Source organism: Antechinus flavipes, chromosome 1 (assembly GCF_016432865.1).
Source record: "Antechinus flavipes isolate AdamAnt ecotype Samford, QLD, Australia chromosome 1, AdamAnt_v2, whole genome shotgun sequence".
Taxonomy (NCBI): Eukaryota; Metazoa; Chordata; class Mammalia; order Dasyuromorphia; family Dasyuridae; genus Antechinus; species Antechinus flavipes.
The window spans coordinates 265,319,794-265,339,082 of NC_067398.1; the positions used below are offsets into that span (position 1 = coordinate 265,319,794).

The 19,289-nt window shown below is 34.2% G+C and overlaps 1 protein-coding gene across 1 annotated transcript in view; it reads left to right on the plus strand.

Annotated features, from left to right (window-relative positions):
- The window catches only part of TMC7 (transmembrane channel like 7), a 62,523-nt gene that overhangs the window by 30,596 nt on the left and 12,638 nt on the right, over nt 1-19,289 (plus strand). The window contains exons 4-11 of the mRNA XM_052001772.1: nt 1,925-2,092; nt 2,321-2,403; nt 4,054-4,199; nt 7,815-7,962; nt 10,341-10,514; nt 12,433-12,590; nt 14,757-14,874; nt 16,825-16,922. Of these exons, the coding sequence (XP_051857732.1) occupies nt 1,925-2,092; nt 2,321-2,403; nt 4,054-4,199; nt 7,815-7,962; nt 10,341-10,514; nt 12,433-12,590; nt 14,757-14,874; nt 16,825-16,922 (1,093 nt within the window). The remainder of the gene's footprint in view (nt 1-1,924; nt 2,093-2,320; nt 2,404-4,053; nt 4,200-7,814; nt 7,963-10,340; nt 10,515-12,432; nt 12,591-14,756; nt 14,875-16,824; nt 16,923-19,289) is intronic.

Here is a 19,289-nt window from a genome sequence, read left to right on the forward strand (position 1 = left end):
CTTAACAATTTCCTGGTTTTTGTTTTATGGGAACACGGTGATTTCTCCCCTTCCCCTCACAGCATGTTCAGTAAGTTTGTCAAACATTGTGAAGTGGCTTTTATTTGAGTCCACATGTTAAGGAATGAAAACAACACCATCAAAGTCTTTTATATCCTCTTCCTCTGGATAGTTGCAGAGTATGATGCTATAGCAGGTGTTGAATTTTGTGAGATGGCATGGAAGCAAAGTGAGTGGATGATATGATATAAGGAGACTGAGAGGCAGTTGCATTCTCTGACTCTCTCCTCTTCCCTCTTGCCTCTAATTATTTCATTCCCAATTCACAAGCAACATCTGAGTCAGTAAAGGCTGCTTTGCAAATCCTTTAAATGTGTTATAATTCAAAACTGCGGGAGCTTTCTGGAGAACTGACTCGCCCCTTCACACTTAGGCATAGTCCTTAACAGATCTCTCTTCCTCTTCAAGTTCCTCCAAGTTTGGGTCAGTTAGGTGGTACAATAGAGAGAGCATTGGGCCTGCAGTCAGGAATGCCTGACTAGAATCTATCCTCAGATGATAGCTGTATATAATCATTTACCTTCATTTTCCTTATATGTAAATTGGGAATAATAATAGACTTACTTCAGGGTTCTTATGAGAATCAAATGAATTTTTTTTCTCTTTCTTTTTTTGTTTATTTTTAATAGTATTTTATTTTTTAAAAGACATGTGTAGTTTTCAATATTCATTTTTGTAAAACTTTGTGTTTCAAATTTTTCTCCCTCCTTCCTTTTCCTTTCTCCTCTCCAAGACAGCAAGCAATCTGATATAGGTTAAATACGTACATCCTTTTAAATACATTTCCAAATTTGTCATGTTTTACAAGAAAAATCAGATCAAAAGGGACAAAAACCACGAGAAAGGAAAAAAAAAGCAAACAACAACAACAACAAAAAGATGAAAATATCATGTTTCAATCCACATTAAGTCTTCATACTTCTCTCTTTGGATGTGGATGGCACTTTTCATATGGGTTAATATTTCTAAGGCATTTAACCTGGTGTGTGACACATTAATAAGTTTACACGAATGTTAACTATTGTTATTGCCAGAGTTTCTGGAAGCAATTTCTTAGAATCAGAAATTGTCTCAGTGATGGGAGATAGAAGTAGTAAAATAGGCAAATAAGTGAAACATTTTATAATAATGATAGTGTCCCATAGATTTGGGAATTGAGCTATAATATTGCAAAGAAGCACAATATGGACTCTTCTGTTATTACCGTGCTACTACTAACCTAAAAATTTGAAGGGATATAGTAAAGGGGAAAAAGGTTCAAATTTGAAACTTTATTTTCCTCCTAAGCTCATGTATAAAATATGCTCACCTTGAGAATAGGGATTGTTTCAGTTTTGTCTTTGTTTTTCTGTTTCCTTGCATAGTATCTGGTATTTAGTAGGAACTCAGCAGATACTTACTTTATTAAATTTTTTAAAAGTCTATGTGTAATTTCTTATCTTATTGGGTGTAGAAGGGATTGAGAGAATTTGCAACTAAAAAAATTTTAGATGATTGAATATTAAAAATATTTTTAAGTGGAAAAAACACCCTGTAGGAGCAGCTAGGTGAATCAGGAAGATCTGAGTTCAAATCTGGTTTCTGTTACTTGATACTTACTAGCTATGTGACCCTGTGCAAGTCACTTAACTCCAGCTGCCTTGCACTCCCCCCAAAACAAACTGTCTCTGTGTGTGTGTGTGTGTGTGTGTGTGTGTATGTATTTAGAAGTAGGGAAAGGAAATTAAAGCTCTCAAAAATTAAAGCATTTGCTTTTCCCATCACTCCAACTTTCAACCTTGGCTATTTTCTAGGAGACCAGGTCCCCATTGTTCCATTCGGCTTAATATTCCTGCTAATTAGAGTTTGCTTTTTTGTTTTCCAGCAAAATTTGGCACAGGAATTCAGTCTTATTTTTCCTTCCTTCGCTTCCTGGTGATATTGAACTCAGTGATATTTACTATCATTTTTTTGTTTATTTTGCTCCCGATCATCCTTACCAAGTACAAGATTACTGAAAGCACTTTTTTGATTCTCCCTTCTAATGAAATAGGTGAGTCATCCTAGAAATAATTTGTTCATTCCCAAACCCATACCTTGTTTTCCAGGGTATTCATATACTTAAGAAAACACCATCTCATATAGAAGAATAGGAAGTGTATCATCAGCACAGAAGCTTAAACTTCTCTCTATAAAAATAGGATAAATGCCTTTCCCCTAACCTTTTGTCCTTCTGCTTCTCCCCTAAGAAGTAATTTTTATTATATTTTTTTTTAAACAGATATGCGATGTAAAGTATACCCAGTGAATAGCACCGGACTCATTTACTTCTATACCTATATGATAGATTTGCTCTCAGGCACTGTAAGTATTTAGGTTAAACTTACTCTCTGTGGGTTTTTAAATAATTATTATAAACATTCTGGAGGCAACAGGGTTAAGTAATTTGTTCAGGGTCATATAGCAAGTAAATGTCTGACTCTAAACTCTACTTCAGGGTTGGTGCTCTATCCACTGTGCCACCTAGTTTCCTTGCTTAGATGTTTTCTTATGGTCATTTTTAGCTCTAAATCTACCATCTTATGCTATCAAAATAGAATTTAGAAGATTGAACTGCTGACTGGAGAATGAGAGAGAGTGATTGATTGAACTTTGAGAGAGAAAAGGGAAAGTCAAAGATGATTCCAAGATTTTGAACCTCAATAACTAGAAAGATAGTGCTGTTATTCTTAACAGAAATAGGAAAGTTTCTTTAGCTTTCCTCAAGCTTCCGAGAAGGAACTCAACATGGTGGTGGAAGGGATATATCTTTTGCCATCTTTGTCAATTTGATGGATTAAGGTATAGTAGCATAGGTGATTTAATTTTTGTTTCTCTCATTATTAGTCATATTTAATACTCTTTTTGTGATTGTTGATAGTTTGGAAGTTCTTTCAGGAACTACTTCTTCACGTCTTTAGATGACTTACCTTTTGGGGAATAGTTCTTAAATTTGTGTCAGGAATGACATATTTTTCTCATCCTATTTCAGTTGTATATAAGAACTCTATTATATTCCCAGTCTTGGGATAGAGTAAGTCAGATTTAGACCAAAGCATTTTTTACATTGTACAATTAATCTACCTTTCCAAACCAAAGCAGCTCCTTCATTTTCCAGGTTTCTTTCCTCTTGGAAAATTTCAAGCTTTTATCTTAGAGATATATAAAATGTAGAGCTGTAAGCTGTGAATCATCTTCCTTTTCAGATGATGAAAGACAAAAGAAGACATCAAATATTCACTGGCTGCACATTTCCTTTCCCCGAGTTGAAAAAGGAGGCAGAATTAGAAGAATAACAAAGACCCTCTCATTCCTTAATGAAATTTTCTTAGACTTTAATAACACTAACTCTTAGGGTATTTGTGAAGATTAAGTGAGATATTTGTAAAGTACTTTGCAAACTTTAAAGTGATAAATAAATATCATGCTAAAAATAAATGCTGCAGTCATTATTGTTATTGACAGTGTTGTTATTATGATGATTACACTCAAGATTAAGTAAATAGTCTGGGGAAAACATTTTTGCCCTTTTTTTTAATGCCCCCAGAACTCAGCTAATACCCAGCACATGGTAGATGCTTAATAAATGCTTGTTGATTGACTGATCTCAAATTAGTAAACATCTTAAAATCATAAGGAATCTTAGACATCATCTGGTCTGACCCCCTTGTTTAACTAAAGAAAAAACAAATCCAGAGCTTTGAAGTGATATATGTTCAAGGTCACCAAGCTAGCTAATAATAGTAGGATTTGGCTAGAGCTCAGGCCTCTTCTCTTCTACATTGGTTTTCTTTCTAGTTTGTTGTATCTCTGACTGATGGCTACAAATATGAGAAAAATGAGTACTCTTCTCAGGATTGAACTGGAATCCTTTGACAAGACTTAATAGGAATATTTATTCCTATTAGGTTATTGATCTTTCTAATCCTTTAGGGAAATAATCTCACAATGTGCCCTTTTCTATATTTTAATCAGGGTTTCTTGGAGTGGACCAGCCTGTTTTATGGCCATTACACCGTAGATGGGATAAAATTCAAAAATTTCACTTATGATTTGCCCCTTGCCTATTTGCTGACTACAGTGGTTTGTCTGGCATTGAGTCTCCTCTGGATAGTAAAAAGGTAAATTCTACTACATTATTGTTTGTTTTTGTTCAATATTGTTGCACTTTGAAGCCAAGTCCACAGACAAGAGGTTCCATTAACCCAGGGTAGGTGGGTCTGTCAAAGAAATCTTGGCATCCTCTGTGTAGATTTATAGTCATACCTCATTTTTGCTCTGTCTATGCTACTATACTGTCATAATCAACAGCATAAAAATATCAAAATCAACAATTTAAAAAAAGATTGCAGGGATAAAAAATCTAATGACTAAATGTATTTTTACATGTAATGAATGAATAATTGAACAATTTTCATTCTTCAAAAAAGAAAGCTCATCTCAATCCTTCAAATCTCGTATGAAACAAAGTATTTCTCATGAACACAGGCCATATGGTAAATCTTAAATAATCCTTAGTACTAAGTTAATTTTGTTGGTGGTTTTTTTTTTTTTTTTTTTTTTGTCCTTTATTCTGAAAGAGCCCTATGACATCAGGCCCTATGCCATGCTAGTGAATTGGATTTAAGTGAGAGTGAGCTCACTTTCTCTTTTAGCTTATTCTATTTTGGAAGATGTTTTTGGAAAAAGATCTAAGACACAATTCTGGACCTGATCTTCACTATAATGACATCTATATTTGAATAATTTTAGTTCATATAAAACTATATTTCAAGAAAAGAAACAAATTATAAAATATCTTTTAAATCTTGCATAGCTCTGAAGTCATTTAATCATCATGGATCATGTGGGGATTTTTAAAATTCTTTTTTAGCCTCTGATATATTCTTTATCTTGTACAGAATTAAAGAGGCTGTTTGGCTTGTACCATTCTTCCTTTGAGGAACCCTTGATAAACAAGGGAGATGCTGCCTATCTTTGAGCTGCTTTCCCAGTTAACTGTGACCCTTTCTCCTACCTTGTTGTTCTTTCTAACCATATGGCCAGAGGGAAAAGTTTAAAAAAATCCTCTTTCAAGTTAGATCTCAGCAGTCCAGTCAGTCTGGCAGTCTCTCAACAATTGGTGAACTAATGCAATCAATGAATATCCTCATTGGTTAGAGAGAAGACTAATGATACCAACTGGTCGGGTCCTTAGTGAGTTAGGCTCAGTCTGTTATTCAGTCACTAACTGGGCTTTTTAACTTTAGTTATGTTATGTGTGTATATATATATATATATATGTCTATACATATATTTATGTGCATATACGTGCATTTACATATACATAGAGACATAGATCACATACACATACACACACAGACACACATATATTCACAAGGACTGAGGTGAGGACTGTAATGGGCTTAGGTCAGTGGAAACTTATAGCCCCAGAAAAAATTCAAAGGCACAGTCCTTTTCAATATTTAGGATATGAAGTATACCCTAAGTTGCTTAGGGTACAAAAGCTTTCTTTAAGAACAGAGAAGTTGAAAATCTTAAATGACTTTCAGAAATTGATAGGAGATATCCGATGGATGCATCCAGTGTTAGGCTTGACTACCTATCAATTACAACCATTATATGATCATTTTAAGGGGAGACAGTGCTTTAAACTCACCATGCCAGCTTACAAAAGAAGCTCAAGAGGCTTTGAGAGAGGTTGAACTGGCTTTTCCCAATGTAATTGAGTTACTCAGAAACTCTTGGAAATATCAGTTTTTGCTACAAAAGAGGCACCCACAGCAGTCCTTCATCAAGGACACAGTGTGATAGAGTGGGTGACCCTCCCAGCACAACCAGACCAAAGCCTTATTCCTTACCCGGTGCTTATGGCTAAAATTTTATTAAAGGCCATTAAGTGAGCAGTACAATTATCTGGGATAAGACCTGACAAGACATACACTTTTTATACCAATTCACAAATTAATGTCTGCTGTGAAACCCTGGCATGGGTTCTGTCAATAAAAAGTTAAAAAAAAAAAAAACCATCCCAGAGTGGCAGATTTTATTGGCCATGGCTCCAAATTTTACACAAGAATCTCCATTAAAGATAATCTGGCTATTACATAATGGCAATGGATTTTTGAAGAAAAGGTTTCTAAAATTCCTCTTAAAGGACCAACTATCTTTACAGATGCATCCAAACATAACATTTATGCTGTATATTTTCATGACTTAACTATAAAGAGAGTAAGTAGTTGGAACTTCCTTTCAGTCCACTAAGCAGAATGAATTATATGCAATCATGCTAGATCTTACTTATTATCCAGGAGATATAAATATAATATCTGATTCAGCTTATTCAGTAAGTGTGATACAAAAAATTATCACAGCCCAAATAAAATGTGTAGCTTCTTTAAGGAACTTCAAGAGCAAGTGAGAAAGCATGCAGGTAAAATAACTTGCATGTCCACTCTCATAGTGGACTTCCAGGTACTGTTTTTTATGGAAATTCAAAGGCAGATAGACTTCTAATCATGTTGGCCAATACTTCTTTATTTCAGGCAGCCCAAGAATCTCATTCTAAATATCATCAGGCTGTTTAAGCTTTACTTTTGCAATTTGGGATAACAAAAGAGGAAGGTAGGAGCATAATAAAAACCTGTGGAGCTTGCCTTCCTTTCCACACTCCTATACTCCCTCCAGGGAAGAACCCTCATGGTTTGAAACCCAGTGAAATCTGGCAAATGGATGTGACCCATTATAAATCTTTTGGTCGTCTGTCTTTTATCCATGTTGTAGTAGATACCTTTTCACTATTTACTTTTGCAATATCAGCAGCAAAAGAGACAGCCCAAGTGGTCACTGAATTCCTTATAAAAGCTTTTGCAATTATGAGTGTGCCACAAGCAATCAGATTGAAAGTTCTAATGTGGTCTTAGACACTTAGTAGCTGTGAGATCTTGGACAAGTCACTTAACTGTTTGCTTCAATTTATTCTTTGGAGAAATATACTGGAGAAGGTAATGGCAAACTACTCCAAGTTAACTTTGCCAAAAAAAACCCAGATGGGGTCATGAAAAGTTGAACAGGACTAAAAATGACTGAAGGACAAACTCATTGAATGGAAGGAAGGAAGGAAAATATTTATTTAGCAATAATATAGATACATTGCTAAACATTGCACATAGAAATACAAAAAAAAAAAAAAAAAGTCCTTGCCTTCAAAGAGCTTGCATTCTAATATAAAGGAAGACAACATATATAGGCAAGTGATGACCAAGATGGAATATTTTGATTTGGAAAATTATAAGGATAGCAAATAGAGCCTTAAGGGAATAGATTTTTAAATTCTTTCTTGGAATAATGACAATTCATAGGAACACAAATCTGGAGTTGAAAGGGATTGTAGAGGCCATCTAGTCCAACCTCCTTTTTTTAACAGATGGGAAAACAGAGGCCCAGGAAAGTTAAGTAAATTTGTGGAGATAACAAAAATGCTAAATGTCAGGAGTAGTGTTTGAACATAGATTCTCTAGCTCTAGAGCTCGTTTTGAGGTGATTTAATTATGATTACAATTTTGGGAAAGGTTGAAAGAGGGTCAGAGGCATGAGACAGCAGCTTAGGGGCCAGCAAGAGAAGGGGTGGGGGAGTAGTTGAGCATGCCTCAAAGAAGGCATAGATATTGTGGGGGAATAAGGCAAGCATCAATCAGGTTCTTTAAGATAAAATACATATTCTTTTTTTTAAACAGGTCTGTGGAAGGATTCAAACAAAACTTGGTGCGAAGTGAAGAACAATTTCAGAGCTACTGTAATAAAATCTTTGCTGGCTGGGACTTTTGTATTACAGATCAGTCAACTGCAAAGCTCAAGCACAGTAGTATACAGTATGAGCTTAAAGTGAGTCCTGCTGATTTTGATTATCATTGTGGATTCCTGAAAGGTTAAATCAACTTTAGATTTGGGGCTTAGGGCAGGGGGATGGGGGAAGAGACAAGGTCTGGTAGAAATAATTTTAAACTCTTATCATATCATTTTTTGTGGATTAACCCTTTGAAACAACAAATTAGAGCATTGGCTGAAAAAGGGACCCATTATCTATAGATAAAAGAGTGACTTGGTGTGGAAAAAAGGTAATACTAGCTGTACTAAACTCTCTCCATCTCATAAAATCACAATAAAACAGACAGCACCTAAGAGACTCAAATACTATCTGTTCATAATTTGCATCTAGTATATACCAATTTAGGCATAACTATTATGACTACCTAAACAACAACTCCTTTCTTCTCCTAACCCTTTCCTTTCTCCCTTTATTTTTTTTCTTTCCTTTTCTCCTCAAAATTGTCTTTGCTAATATTTTAATGTGATTTCACCAGGAGAGACTGGTACACCTACACAGTGCAACTATATACAAATGCTTGGACACTCTCCTCTATGCCATGAACATCCTGTTTCCTATAGATTATAAGGAAAATATGATACAAGAAGCAGAAAATGAGACACACGAAGCCAGTCTGAAGGGAGGGATGCTCTTCTGGAATGTTTTTTAAATTCCAGAATGGGATTAAAGCATTTTTCATTTCAGATCAGGTCTTAACTTGCAGTTAAGATTTCAGAGTTGGATCCACAAACTTGGATGAGAAAGAAAATTAAGAAAATATAACTTAAAAATATATTTCTGATAAGGGGTATGTAGACTTCATCATATTGTCAAAGAGATCCAATGACATGGACACTACTAAGTTAAAACCCTCAGTTCTAGATAGACTGTTCTGTAAATGTAAATTCTGGGTCTTTTTTTCTAGCCTGTTATTTGAAGAAACATCCTAGACACACATGAAGTCTCTACCACAGGTTAAGCACAAATAATCTATATGAACATTTGGACTGGAGATGTCTCTAAGTTTGAGTATCTCTTATGAGCTACTGCAGTTTTACTGCTCAAAGAACACAGCACCTTCTTTGATGCAGGCAGGCCATGTTGAGAGGTCCTGTGCCAGTGTCTCCTGTGTCTCACAATCGATTCGAAAGTTCTTCAGAGAAATATTTGAGCGTGTTCTTGTATTGTTTCTTCTGACCTCTGTGTGGACTCTTTCCTTATGTAAGTTCTTCATAAAATAACCTTATAGGCAAATATATGTTTGCCATTCAAACAATGTGGTTAGCTCCTCAGAGTTGTGCTCTCTGTGGTAGAGTTTGAATGCTTGTGTGGCAGTTCAACTCAAGAAAGAACATCAGTGTTCAGTACCTTGTCCTGCAGGTGATCTTCAGAATCTTCTTAAGGTAATCAAATAGAAGTGACTCAGTTTCCTGGCATGACATTGGTATATTGTCCAGTTTTCACAGGCATTGACAATGAGGTCAGCACAACAGTTCCTTAAATGTTTAATGTGGTAGGCAATTCTCTCCCACACTTTTTCCTTTGGAGCCTTCCAAACACTGAACTACCTCTGGCAATGTGTGTATCAATCTCATCATCTGTCAAGATAAGCAAACTTATCTATAGCATTCAAAATTTCTCCTGTGAGATAACCAAAGAATTTCCAGATGATAGTATATCAAATGATGCATTTCTCATGCATCTCTCTTGGTGTATGCTCTCTTTCCCATGCACCTCCCTTTCTCTTGAAAATCCACCTATGACTTATCTTTATCTTCACTATCTTTTTCTTCATTGTATAGGCACTTTGAAATATTTAACTAGATAGTAATATTTAGACACTTTCTAACAAGTCTTCTCCCATAATTCAGCGTTTCTATAGCCATCCTTCCCTACCCCAAACTTTAGACAATCAAGGAATAACATTGATTGTGTATCTGTTAAGTGTAGACTACTTGACACCATGGAAAGGTAAGCTATGTGAAGGAAGAAGATGCCAGGACTGAGATTTTGAAGAACTCATAATCTAATAAAGGAAGTAAACTATAGAATTATTTCTAACACAAGGAATAAGGAAAATAGTTTATGCATAATCAGTTAGAGTGCATAAATAAGTATCTGGTCATTCAGTGTAAGCATTGACCCCTGTAGATAAGAAAAATAATTCACAAATTAGGGTTTTGTTCACACATTAATGCTTACTAATTTTGGACTAAATATAGGTTCAGCTTTGATTGATATTATTAGTTGCCATGAGAGTGAGCTAGTACTCATGGGTTGCTGAGTCATTCAAGTCATTCCTAAGAAGGAAGTTGGACTTGAATTTGGACAGTGGCTTGGATTCCCTTATTGTGATTCTAGTATTCTTAAGAATGAAAATTTTTTTGGTCCTTAGACAGACTTGGAGGAAGAAAGAATAAGGAAAAAAATAGCAGAAAGGACTCCAGAGGAAACCTTACGGATTTATAGTCTCAGAATGCTTTTGAATGCTATAGTTATTACTGTCCTGGCAGCATGTTTTTATGCAATCTATGTAGCAACTGTATTCTCCCAAGAACACATGAAAAAGGTAAGTAATTTTTTAAAAAAATTTAAGCATGTTTGAAAGAATTCACAAAATAAAACATGGGCTTTATTTAGATCCAGAATTAGAACCCAGAACATTTGAATTTTCTCCCCATTTATGTTTCCCCATGCTTGTCATTTAAAGTCTGCGACATTAATGATTAATCAGTCAATAAACATTTATTAAGCCCTTATTATGTGCCAGACACTGCTAAAGTCAGAGAATACTAAAACAATTAGAAAAAAAATTTGGTCCATGTCTTTAGAGGCTTTATATTCTATAGAATATAGATATCATATAAAAGGAAGCTGAAAAAGAATGGGGAAATAAAGGGAGGAAAAAAGAAAGTTCAAGTTTAGCTGCATCCTACAGAAGATGGTAAGGGGTCTTCTCCTTAAGTGGAAGTTCCAGGAGGAACTTCCCATTCATAAGGTTAGGATACTTCCACTATGTGAATTCCAGGGTTGGAGTGAGACTTCAGGTTGGAGCTGAGGTTCTATAGATATTTGGAATGCATACTAGAGAGGAATAAAGCAGAGAAAGAGATTATATAATTAAAAGTGAAAACTCAAGTTACATTTTTAGATAACTAGGCAAGGAGAACTTTTGTAAAAATGAATGAAGGGATGGAGGCAAGATGGCAAAGAGTAGACAGGATACTACTTAACTCTTCCCATCTTCCTCTCAGATCAAGCAAAAGCAAAAATCTAATTAAAAGAGATAAGTAAGGAAATTAAATCTTGCTAAAGGATACCATGTGCCAAGTGGTATAGCATCCAAATTCTTTAAGAAGAAATATCCAGAAAAACTTTATTAGTGGAAAATCTTAACTTTCCTCTATCAGAACTAGATAAATCTAATAACAAAATAAATGAGAAATTAAAAAGGTGAATAGAATTTTAGATGTTAGGTCTCTTTCTTTGGAGAACATTGAAAGCAATAGAAAGGAATATACCTTTTTCTCAGCAGTATATGGCATCTATACAAAAATTGGCCATGTTTTAATGCCGAAAAACCTTATGTTTTTATTGCCTTTTTAGGCAAAAAGGCAGAAATAGTAAATGCATCTTTTTCAGGTCATGATGCAGTAAAAATCATATGTAATAAAGAGCCATGGGAAAATAGACCAAAAATTAATTGGAAACTAAATAATCTAATCCTAAAGAATGAGTGGGTCAAACAACAAATCATAGAAACAATCGATAATTTCAACCAAGAGAATGACAAGGAGACAACAGACCAAAATTTATGGGATGCAGCAAAAGCAGTACTTCGGTGAAATTTTATATCTCTAGATGCTTACATGAATAAAATAGAGAAAAAGAAGATCAATGAATTGGACATGAAACTTAAAAAGCTAGAAAAAAAAATTAAAAATCCTCAATTAAATACCAAATTAGAAATTCTAAAAAGCATAGGAGAGATTAATAAAATTGAAAGTAAGAAAACTATTAAACTAATAAACAAAACTAAGAGTTGGTTTTATGAAAAAACCCAACAAAATAGATAAATCTTTGGTTAATTTGATTAGAAAAAGAAAAGAAGAAAACTGAATTACCAGTATCAAAAATGAAAAGGCTAAATTTACCAACAATAAAGAAAAAATAAAAGCAATAATTAGGAGCTATTTTGCTCAGTTGTGTGCCAATAAATCTGATAATCTAAATGAAATGGATGAATACATACAAAAATATAAATTACCTAGATTAACAGATGAGGAAATAAATGACTAAAATAGTCCCATTTTAGAAAAGGATATTAAACAAGCCATTAATGAACTCCCTAAGAAAAATCTCCAGGGTCAGATGAATTTACAAGTGAATTCCACCAAATATTTTGAGAATAATTTATTCCAAACTATTTGGAAAAATAGAGGAGTCAGTCATTCATCTTGACAAGTTAGAATCTTTTGCCTTTCTAGGAGATTGACAAAATGGTATTTGGAGAGAACCTTTTGATCCTCTATCTTCCCTCCATTGTAATTACACTGGCCAACTTTATCACTCCTCTTATCTTCTCCAAGATCATTCACTATGAAGACTATTCACCAGCCTTTGAGATCAGATTGACTCTCCTTAGGTAAGTAATAACTCAGCTTAGCCAAATCAGTGTGTCAATATTACTCTAATTATCCATTTAATCCAAAGATTATTTGTTGAGCATCTGCCATGTGCCCCTCCTATACTTTGTGATGTTATGTTGGAGCTAAAGGGAAAAGAGTGTACAAAGGTGCATAAAAAGATAATTAAGACTCTGTTCTTGCCCTTGATCAGTTTATAATTTATAAAGTCATTTACCTTCTTTTTCTGTTTGCTGCTCCTGGTTTCAAGGTTATTCATAGGATGCGTCAAGAGATTAGGGCTCAGCTACACCCAAAGAAAGAACACTGGGAGATGAATATAAACTGCTTGCATTTTTGTTTTTCTTCCTGGATTATTTATACCTTCTGAATTCAATTCTCCCTGTGCAACAAGAAAACTGTTCGGTTCTGCACACGTATATTGTATCCAGGATATTCAACCTATTGTATTGTAACCTATTCAACATGTAAAGGATTGCTTGCCATCTGGGGGAGGGGGTGGAGGGAGGGAGGGGAAAAATCGGAACAGAAGTGAATGCAAGGGATAATGTTGTAAAAAATTACCCTGGCATGAGTTCTATCAATAAAAAGTTATTAAAAAAAAAGAGATTAGGGCTTCTAAGCATCATACTTAGGGGAGAGTAAGGGAAAAAGAAAAGGAAGGAATTGCTTCCCTATCTTTCAGAGACCTGGAAGATGTTACACCAACAGCACATCTGGATAACTTTTTTTCCTCCTTTAAATATTTCTGTTACAGTATACAACATTCTCTTTGGAGAATGATCACTGATAATCAATTCTGATCCTTCAGAATTTATTATTTCGTGCAAATCTGTCCATGTTTTTTTTTTTTCTAAAATCAATCTGCTCATCATTTCTTACAGCATAGTAGTATTCAATCATGAAAATATAACAACTTGTTTCATCATTTCCCAATTGATGGGCATCCTCTGGACCACTTCTTAGAGGCACAGGATCAAACATCAACATACATTTCATTTCAACAAATACTTATTAAGCACCTGCTATTTGTGAGGCACTGAGTTAGATGCTGGAAATGAAAAGACAAAAAAAGAAATGATCCCTGTCCTCAAAGGGCATATATTTGGGAGTAGGGTGAAGTGGGAGAATATGACACATACACAGATAAATGGATATAAGATAATTTATTTTTTAAAAAAGAGTACACTATCAATTGAGGAAGATTATGGAAGGTTTTAAAAAGAAAGTGCTACCTGAACTGAGCCTTTATGAAAGTTAGGTCTAAGGGGGAAGTAAGAAAGCAGTATAACCTATATTTAATGGATAATCTGGGAGGGGAGTATTCCTTTGACACCACTCATCTAAGCTACTATTCGCCTTTCTTCTCTTGATAATTCCCTTTCATTTCCTTGGAAGCTAAGCTTCTTGAAAAAGTTTTCCATTCTCTACAACTTCAGACACATGCTATCTGGCCTCTGATCCCAGTTCTTTACTGAAATTGTTTCTCCAAAGGGCATCAATAATTTCCCTAATCACCAAATCCAATAACTTTTTTTCCTTTTTTTCATAGTCTTTATTATTTGGGAAAATATTTCCTTAAAGAAAATAGCCAGAAAAAAAAATTTAAATGCAAATACAGGACTAATCTCTTCTCTTCCTTTTTTCTCTTCCTCTTTCCCTCCCTACCTCCCTCCTTCTCTCTTTCTCACATTCACTCTCTTTTTCTCTCTATTTTATCAGATCGAGTTACTTTGTTAATTATGTGTATAGGAGTGTGTGTGTGTGTGTGTGTGTGTGTGTGTATGCAGTTTAAATTACATATGCAAGTACACATACATTTGTTTTATATGTACAATTATATACACATGTATATACACACATGTGTATCAATATGTCTATGTCTCTATATATTACTTTTTTCCATGAATCACAATATTTGGCATATTTAGAGATAAAGACCTTTCAAAATGGGAATCTGGGGTCAGGAGGGGTAAGGATGATATTTTTCTAATTTTTGTGGGAAAAACAACAAAGTTATTGGGGGGAACGTATATTTTTCTCTTTATCATTTTTTGTTGTTTCTCTCTTTAGCCATAAGTACCGATAGATTTTGTGGACAAAACAACTTGATTGACTTGACTGTCTTTCCTTCTCCCTTTTCCCTCCTGTTTAATCCTATCCAGGTGTGTCTTCATGCGATTGTCCACTATTTGTGTGCTTGTGTTAACCCTAGGATCCAAGATAACCTTCTGTGACAATGAGGAGTGCCGAGTCTGTGGCTATAACCACAAAATCTATCCAGTAAGTTTAGTTGGTTACTGAAATGTTTTTGAGTCACATCAGTTGTTTACTAACCCGAGTATGGAACCAGTGTTCATATAAGATCCGTTTTGAGTCTAGATTAAGCTGCCTAGTCTCATCTCATTATTGCACTATCTAAGCTATGAATTCCTTAGTGATGGTGGATCAAATGGGAGTAGAGATGTTTTAAGTATGATCACTCACCCCAAGCAAGCATAACTTTACTTTGAGGTTTATAGGAACCATACTTAGAGAAATCTAGCTGCCTTATCCTCTTCCCAACCCTTACCATCTACAAGTTTGAGTCCAAGCCTAACCTCCAGCCTCTCTGAAGCAACCAAGAAACAGAGGAAGTAGCTTCCACTCATTTCCCCAGTGCCCCAGGTCAAGAAAGATTCTGTATTGAAGTTTACACTACTTAAAAACATTAAAACTACCACTGATTTCAAAATTTCTTTGTATAAATTTTCAGCTGACAATAGCTCTTAATGCATCTATCTTGGGGCAGATTGAGTCATGGGCCCCATTCTAGAAAAATTTCTTGTGGTTTATGAGATACAGTTTGTAACAATGTAATGAGTCAATTGGTGATTTATAGGATTTCTCAACCTTAATTTAGGACTCAATGGGATCTCCCATGGAAATATAACTGACTCGAGTTATTTTAGTAAATTTATTCAGTGTTTTATTGTGTCCAGTCCTTAGATGCTTAATCTTATGAAAAAATGAGATTGGCAGCAGAGGAGATTGTTCTCTCCCATAACTGTTGGTGCTAAACGAACTATAGAGCCTTCCTTCATTAGGTGGTTCTCTAAGGTTGTTACCTTACTAGGTCTTGGGAGGCCACAGGACAAAGTTAGATGGGATGTTGGTATTCAGATAGAGAGGAGGAGGGATCGCAAGTACCTGAAATTACGCAAATCGGTGGTCAAAACCAACCCAATCAATTACAAAAAGAGAACCATGGGTCTCGAAAAAGTAATGTAGATTCAGGCACTTAATTAATAACTCACATTTATGTATCATTTTTAGGCTAACAGAGTTTTGTCCTTACTTTACTTACAACTTAGTGTTAGGCAGTTAGGCAGATAATAAGAGGTTAAGTGACTTATCTAGGAAAACACAATCAGCATGTGTCAGAGGAAAGACTTGAATCCAAGACTTCCTGGCTTAGAGTTTAATTTTATATCCATTGTGCCATGATATCTTTTTAAATGTGGCAAAACTTCACTGTTAGGAATAAAATTATTTCTCTACTATACCACATGCCTTCCTCATTTGCCAGCCTAATAAGTTTCTTCACTGGAAATTCAGAATTTACCGTTGGGCTCTGCTCTTTCATTTTATTCTGCCAAGATGGTCCGCATAGCACATCTCAATCTTCACAATAGCCCCGGGTTGTCGAACCACAGTGCCTCCATCTTTCTCCTTTCCAGCATTCAGACAAATGGCACAAGTATTATCAACCTCATTTTATAAAAGAAAAATAAGATGATGAAACTATAGAAGGTTAATTGATTTGTTCATGGTAGTGTCTAAAGTCTAGAGTCTAGAAAGGTTGTAGAGCATGGAGTAAGGAACTTGGATAGGAGATAATGGAATCAAAGTACTAGACACAGGGTCTTGATGATCAAGGGTTCAGTATCTAGGCACTGGAAAAGAATGGAGCTGATCATTGAGCTAAAAACTTTGTGTACCATGGATTCTTTTTATCCTGGCTTCCCAAGACCAAAATTGGTTTTATGAGTGGAGGCAAGTGTGTATGTATATAGAAGGAATAAATAGTGAAACAGTACCCAACAAATTTGTAAAGCAGGGCCAAGAAAACCTACCATATATAGGTAGAAGGAGTGCCTTTAGAGATTGGATGGGGCAAGAGATAAGAAGAATCAAGAACTGAATTTCATGACCTAATGAGAATGGATTCCTTTTGCTTATTTTTGGTTTCAGTGCTGGGAGAATCAATTTGGACAGGAAATGTATAAGCTAACAATTTTTGACTTGATCATCAATCTTGCCATGACTGTATTTGTTGAATTTCCTAGAAAGTAAGTATGAGTAGTTTTCTTATCCAATACTATACTTTTCATTCATTTACTTAGTTATTCAATAAACATTTTTCTCCTATAACTTAACTTTTTTTCAGTGAATAAATACTTTTCTCTCCCTCTCACCCATTCCCAATTGGGGAAAAAAAAAAAAAAAAACCTTTGTAACAAAATACATAGTCAAGTAAAAAAATTGTCTCATTGACCATGACTAAAAACACATCTCATTCTGTATCAAGAAATCCATCATCTCTCTGGAATCATAATTTGTCATTGCATTGATTAGAATTCTTAATTCTTTGAAAGTTGTTTTCAACAAATATATTAAGCAGCTCTTATTTTCAATGTATATTCTTCTATCTGTGTACATATTAGACACACAGAAATACATATATTAGATGAAGGAAAAGATTATAAAGATACTTCAACAATGAGGTGATTCAGGCTAATTCTAATAGACTTGTGATGGAGAGAGCCATCTGCATCCAAAGAAAGGACAATGGGGACTGAATGTGGATCACAACATAATTTTTTCATCTTTTATTGTTGTTTGCTTGCTTGTTTTTTTTTTTTTTTGTCTCTTATTTTTTTCTTTTTTGACCTAATTTTTCTTGTGCAGCATGATAAATGTGGAAATATATTTAGAAGAATTGCACATATTTAACTTATATTGGGTTATTTGCTATCTAGAGGATGGGGGCAGGAGGGAGTGAGGAAGGAGAGAGAAAAATATGGAACACAAAATTTTGCAAGGATGAATATTGAAAACTATCTTTGCATATATTTTGAAAAATAAAAAGCTATTATAAAAAAGATTATAAATATAAATAAGACAATTAGCTCAAGGTGCTTACAATTTAGTAGTAGTGATAAAACAAGTACATAAATAGAAGTAGAGGCATCCTAATCATGTTAGCAAGTTTTCAGCTGTTACATACAGTACAAGTACTATGCTCCAACAGTCAATTTTATATAGGTTGTGTCAAAATATATTTCTAATATAATGACAAATTTCTATATAATAGTGTTGCTCTTCTAAAATGTTATGTTCTATAGACTAAAATATATTTCTCATATATTGTATACTTCTATATAATAGCATATAGTTTCCTGTATTTATGTAGACTATATCAAAATATATTTCATTTATATAATAGTATATATTTTAAAATGTCATGTGATTATGTTAAACATAATATTAAAATGTATAAATTTAATAATATAATTATAACATAAATTTTTCCATTTATATTTATATAAGTGTTATATAGACTACATAAAATATATTTATCACATATTGCTATATGGTTATAGTTCTATAAAATGACATACATATATCTTTGTTGTTTTATTAGACTATATAAAAACATTTCATATAGGTAGTTATATTTCTCCAAAATATATACATTTTTTTATATTATATATTTATATAGACTATATACAATATTCTCTTAATATATACTATTATGTAGAAACATAATTATATATAAGAATATTTACAAATAGTTATGTTTCCATGTAATAGTATATATTTTCTTGTAGGCTATAACAAACATTTCATACATGCACACATATATCTTACATATAAAAATATATGTGTTGTTACTTTAAAGGTATATTCCAAAGTGAAGATGACATCAAAGACTTTATCAGAAACAGATATAACCAGAAATGATGGTGGGGCTGTCAGAAAATGAGACCAGGGGATAACAGCTAGCTTGAAAGTTAATTGTTATCCACAATATCATCTATACTTGATTGGTTTTGTACTAATGTTTTGCATAAAATATTAAAAGAAGCAGAGGATGATCTCTAGCACGTATCTTCCAGAATAGGGACTCTTGTGATGTTTTCTATTTCATGGATGGCTGTCTGGTAAAATCCATAGGCCAGTTCTCAGAATGATGTTTTTAAATACATAAAATAAAATATAATATAATATAATTTTAAAATACAAATTCATGGATTTCAGGTTACAAACCTTTGCTCTAGAGCAGAGCTTCCAAACTTTTTCTATTTGCAACCCATTTTCACCTGAGAAATTTTTATGTGACTCTGCGTATATGTGTATATAAAATAGGCATATAAATGAAACAATGATAATAAATCATAATTTTGCACACACACCCCCATTCAGTTACAAGACCCCATATGGGGTTTGACCCACCATTTAAGAAGCTGGGCTCTAGAGGATTTATATAAAAACTTGAATAAATAGGGGCAGCTAGGTGGCGCAGTGGATAGAGCACTAACCCTGAAGACAAGAGAACATGAGTTCAAATCTGGTCTCAGTACCTTAACACTTCCTAGCTGTGTGACCCTGGGCAAGTCACTTAACCTCATTTGCCTCAGCAAAAAACAAAACCA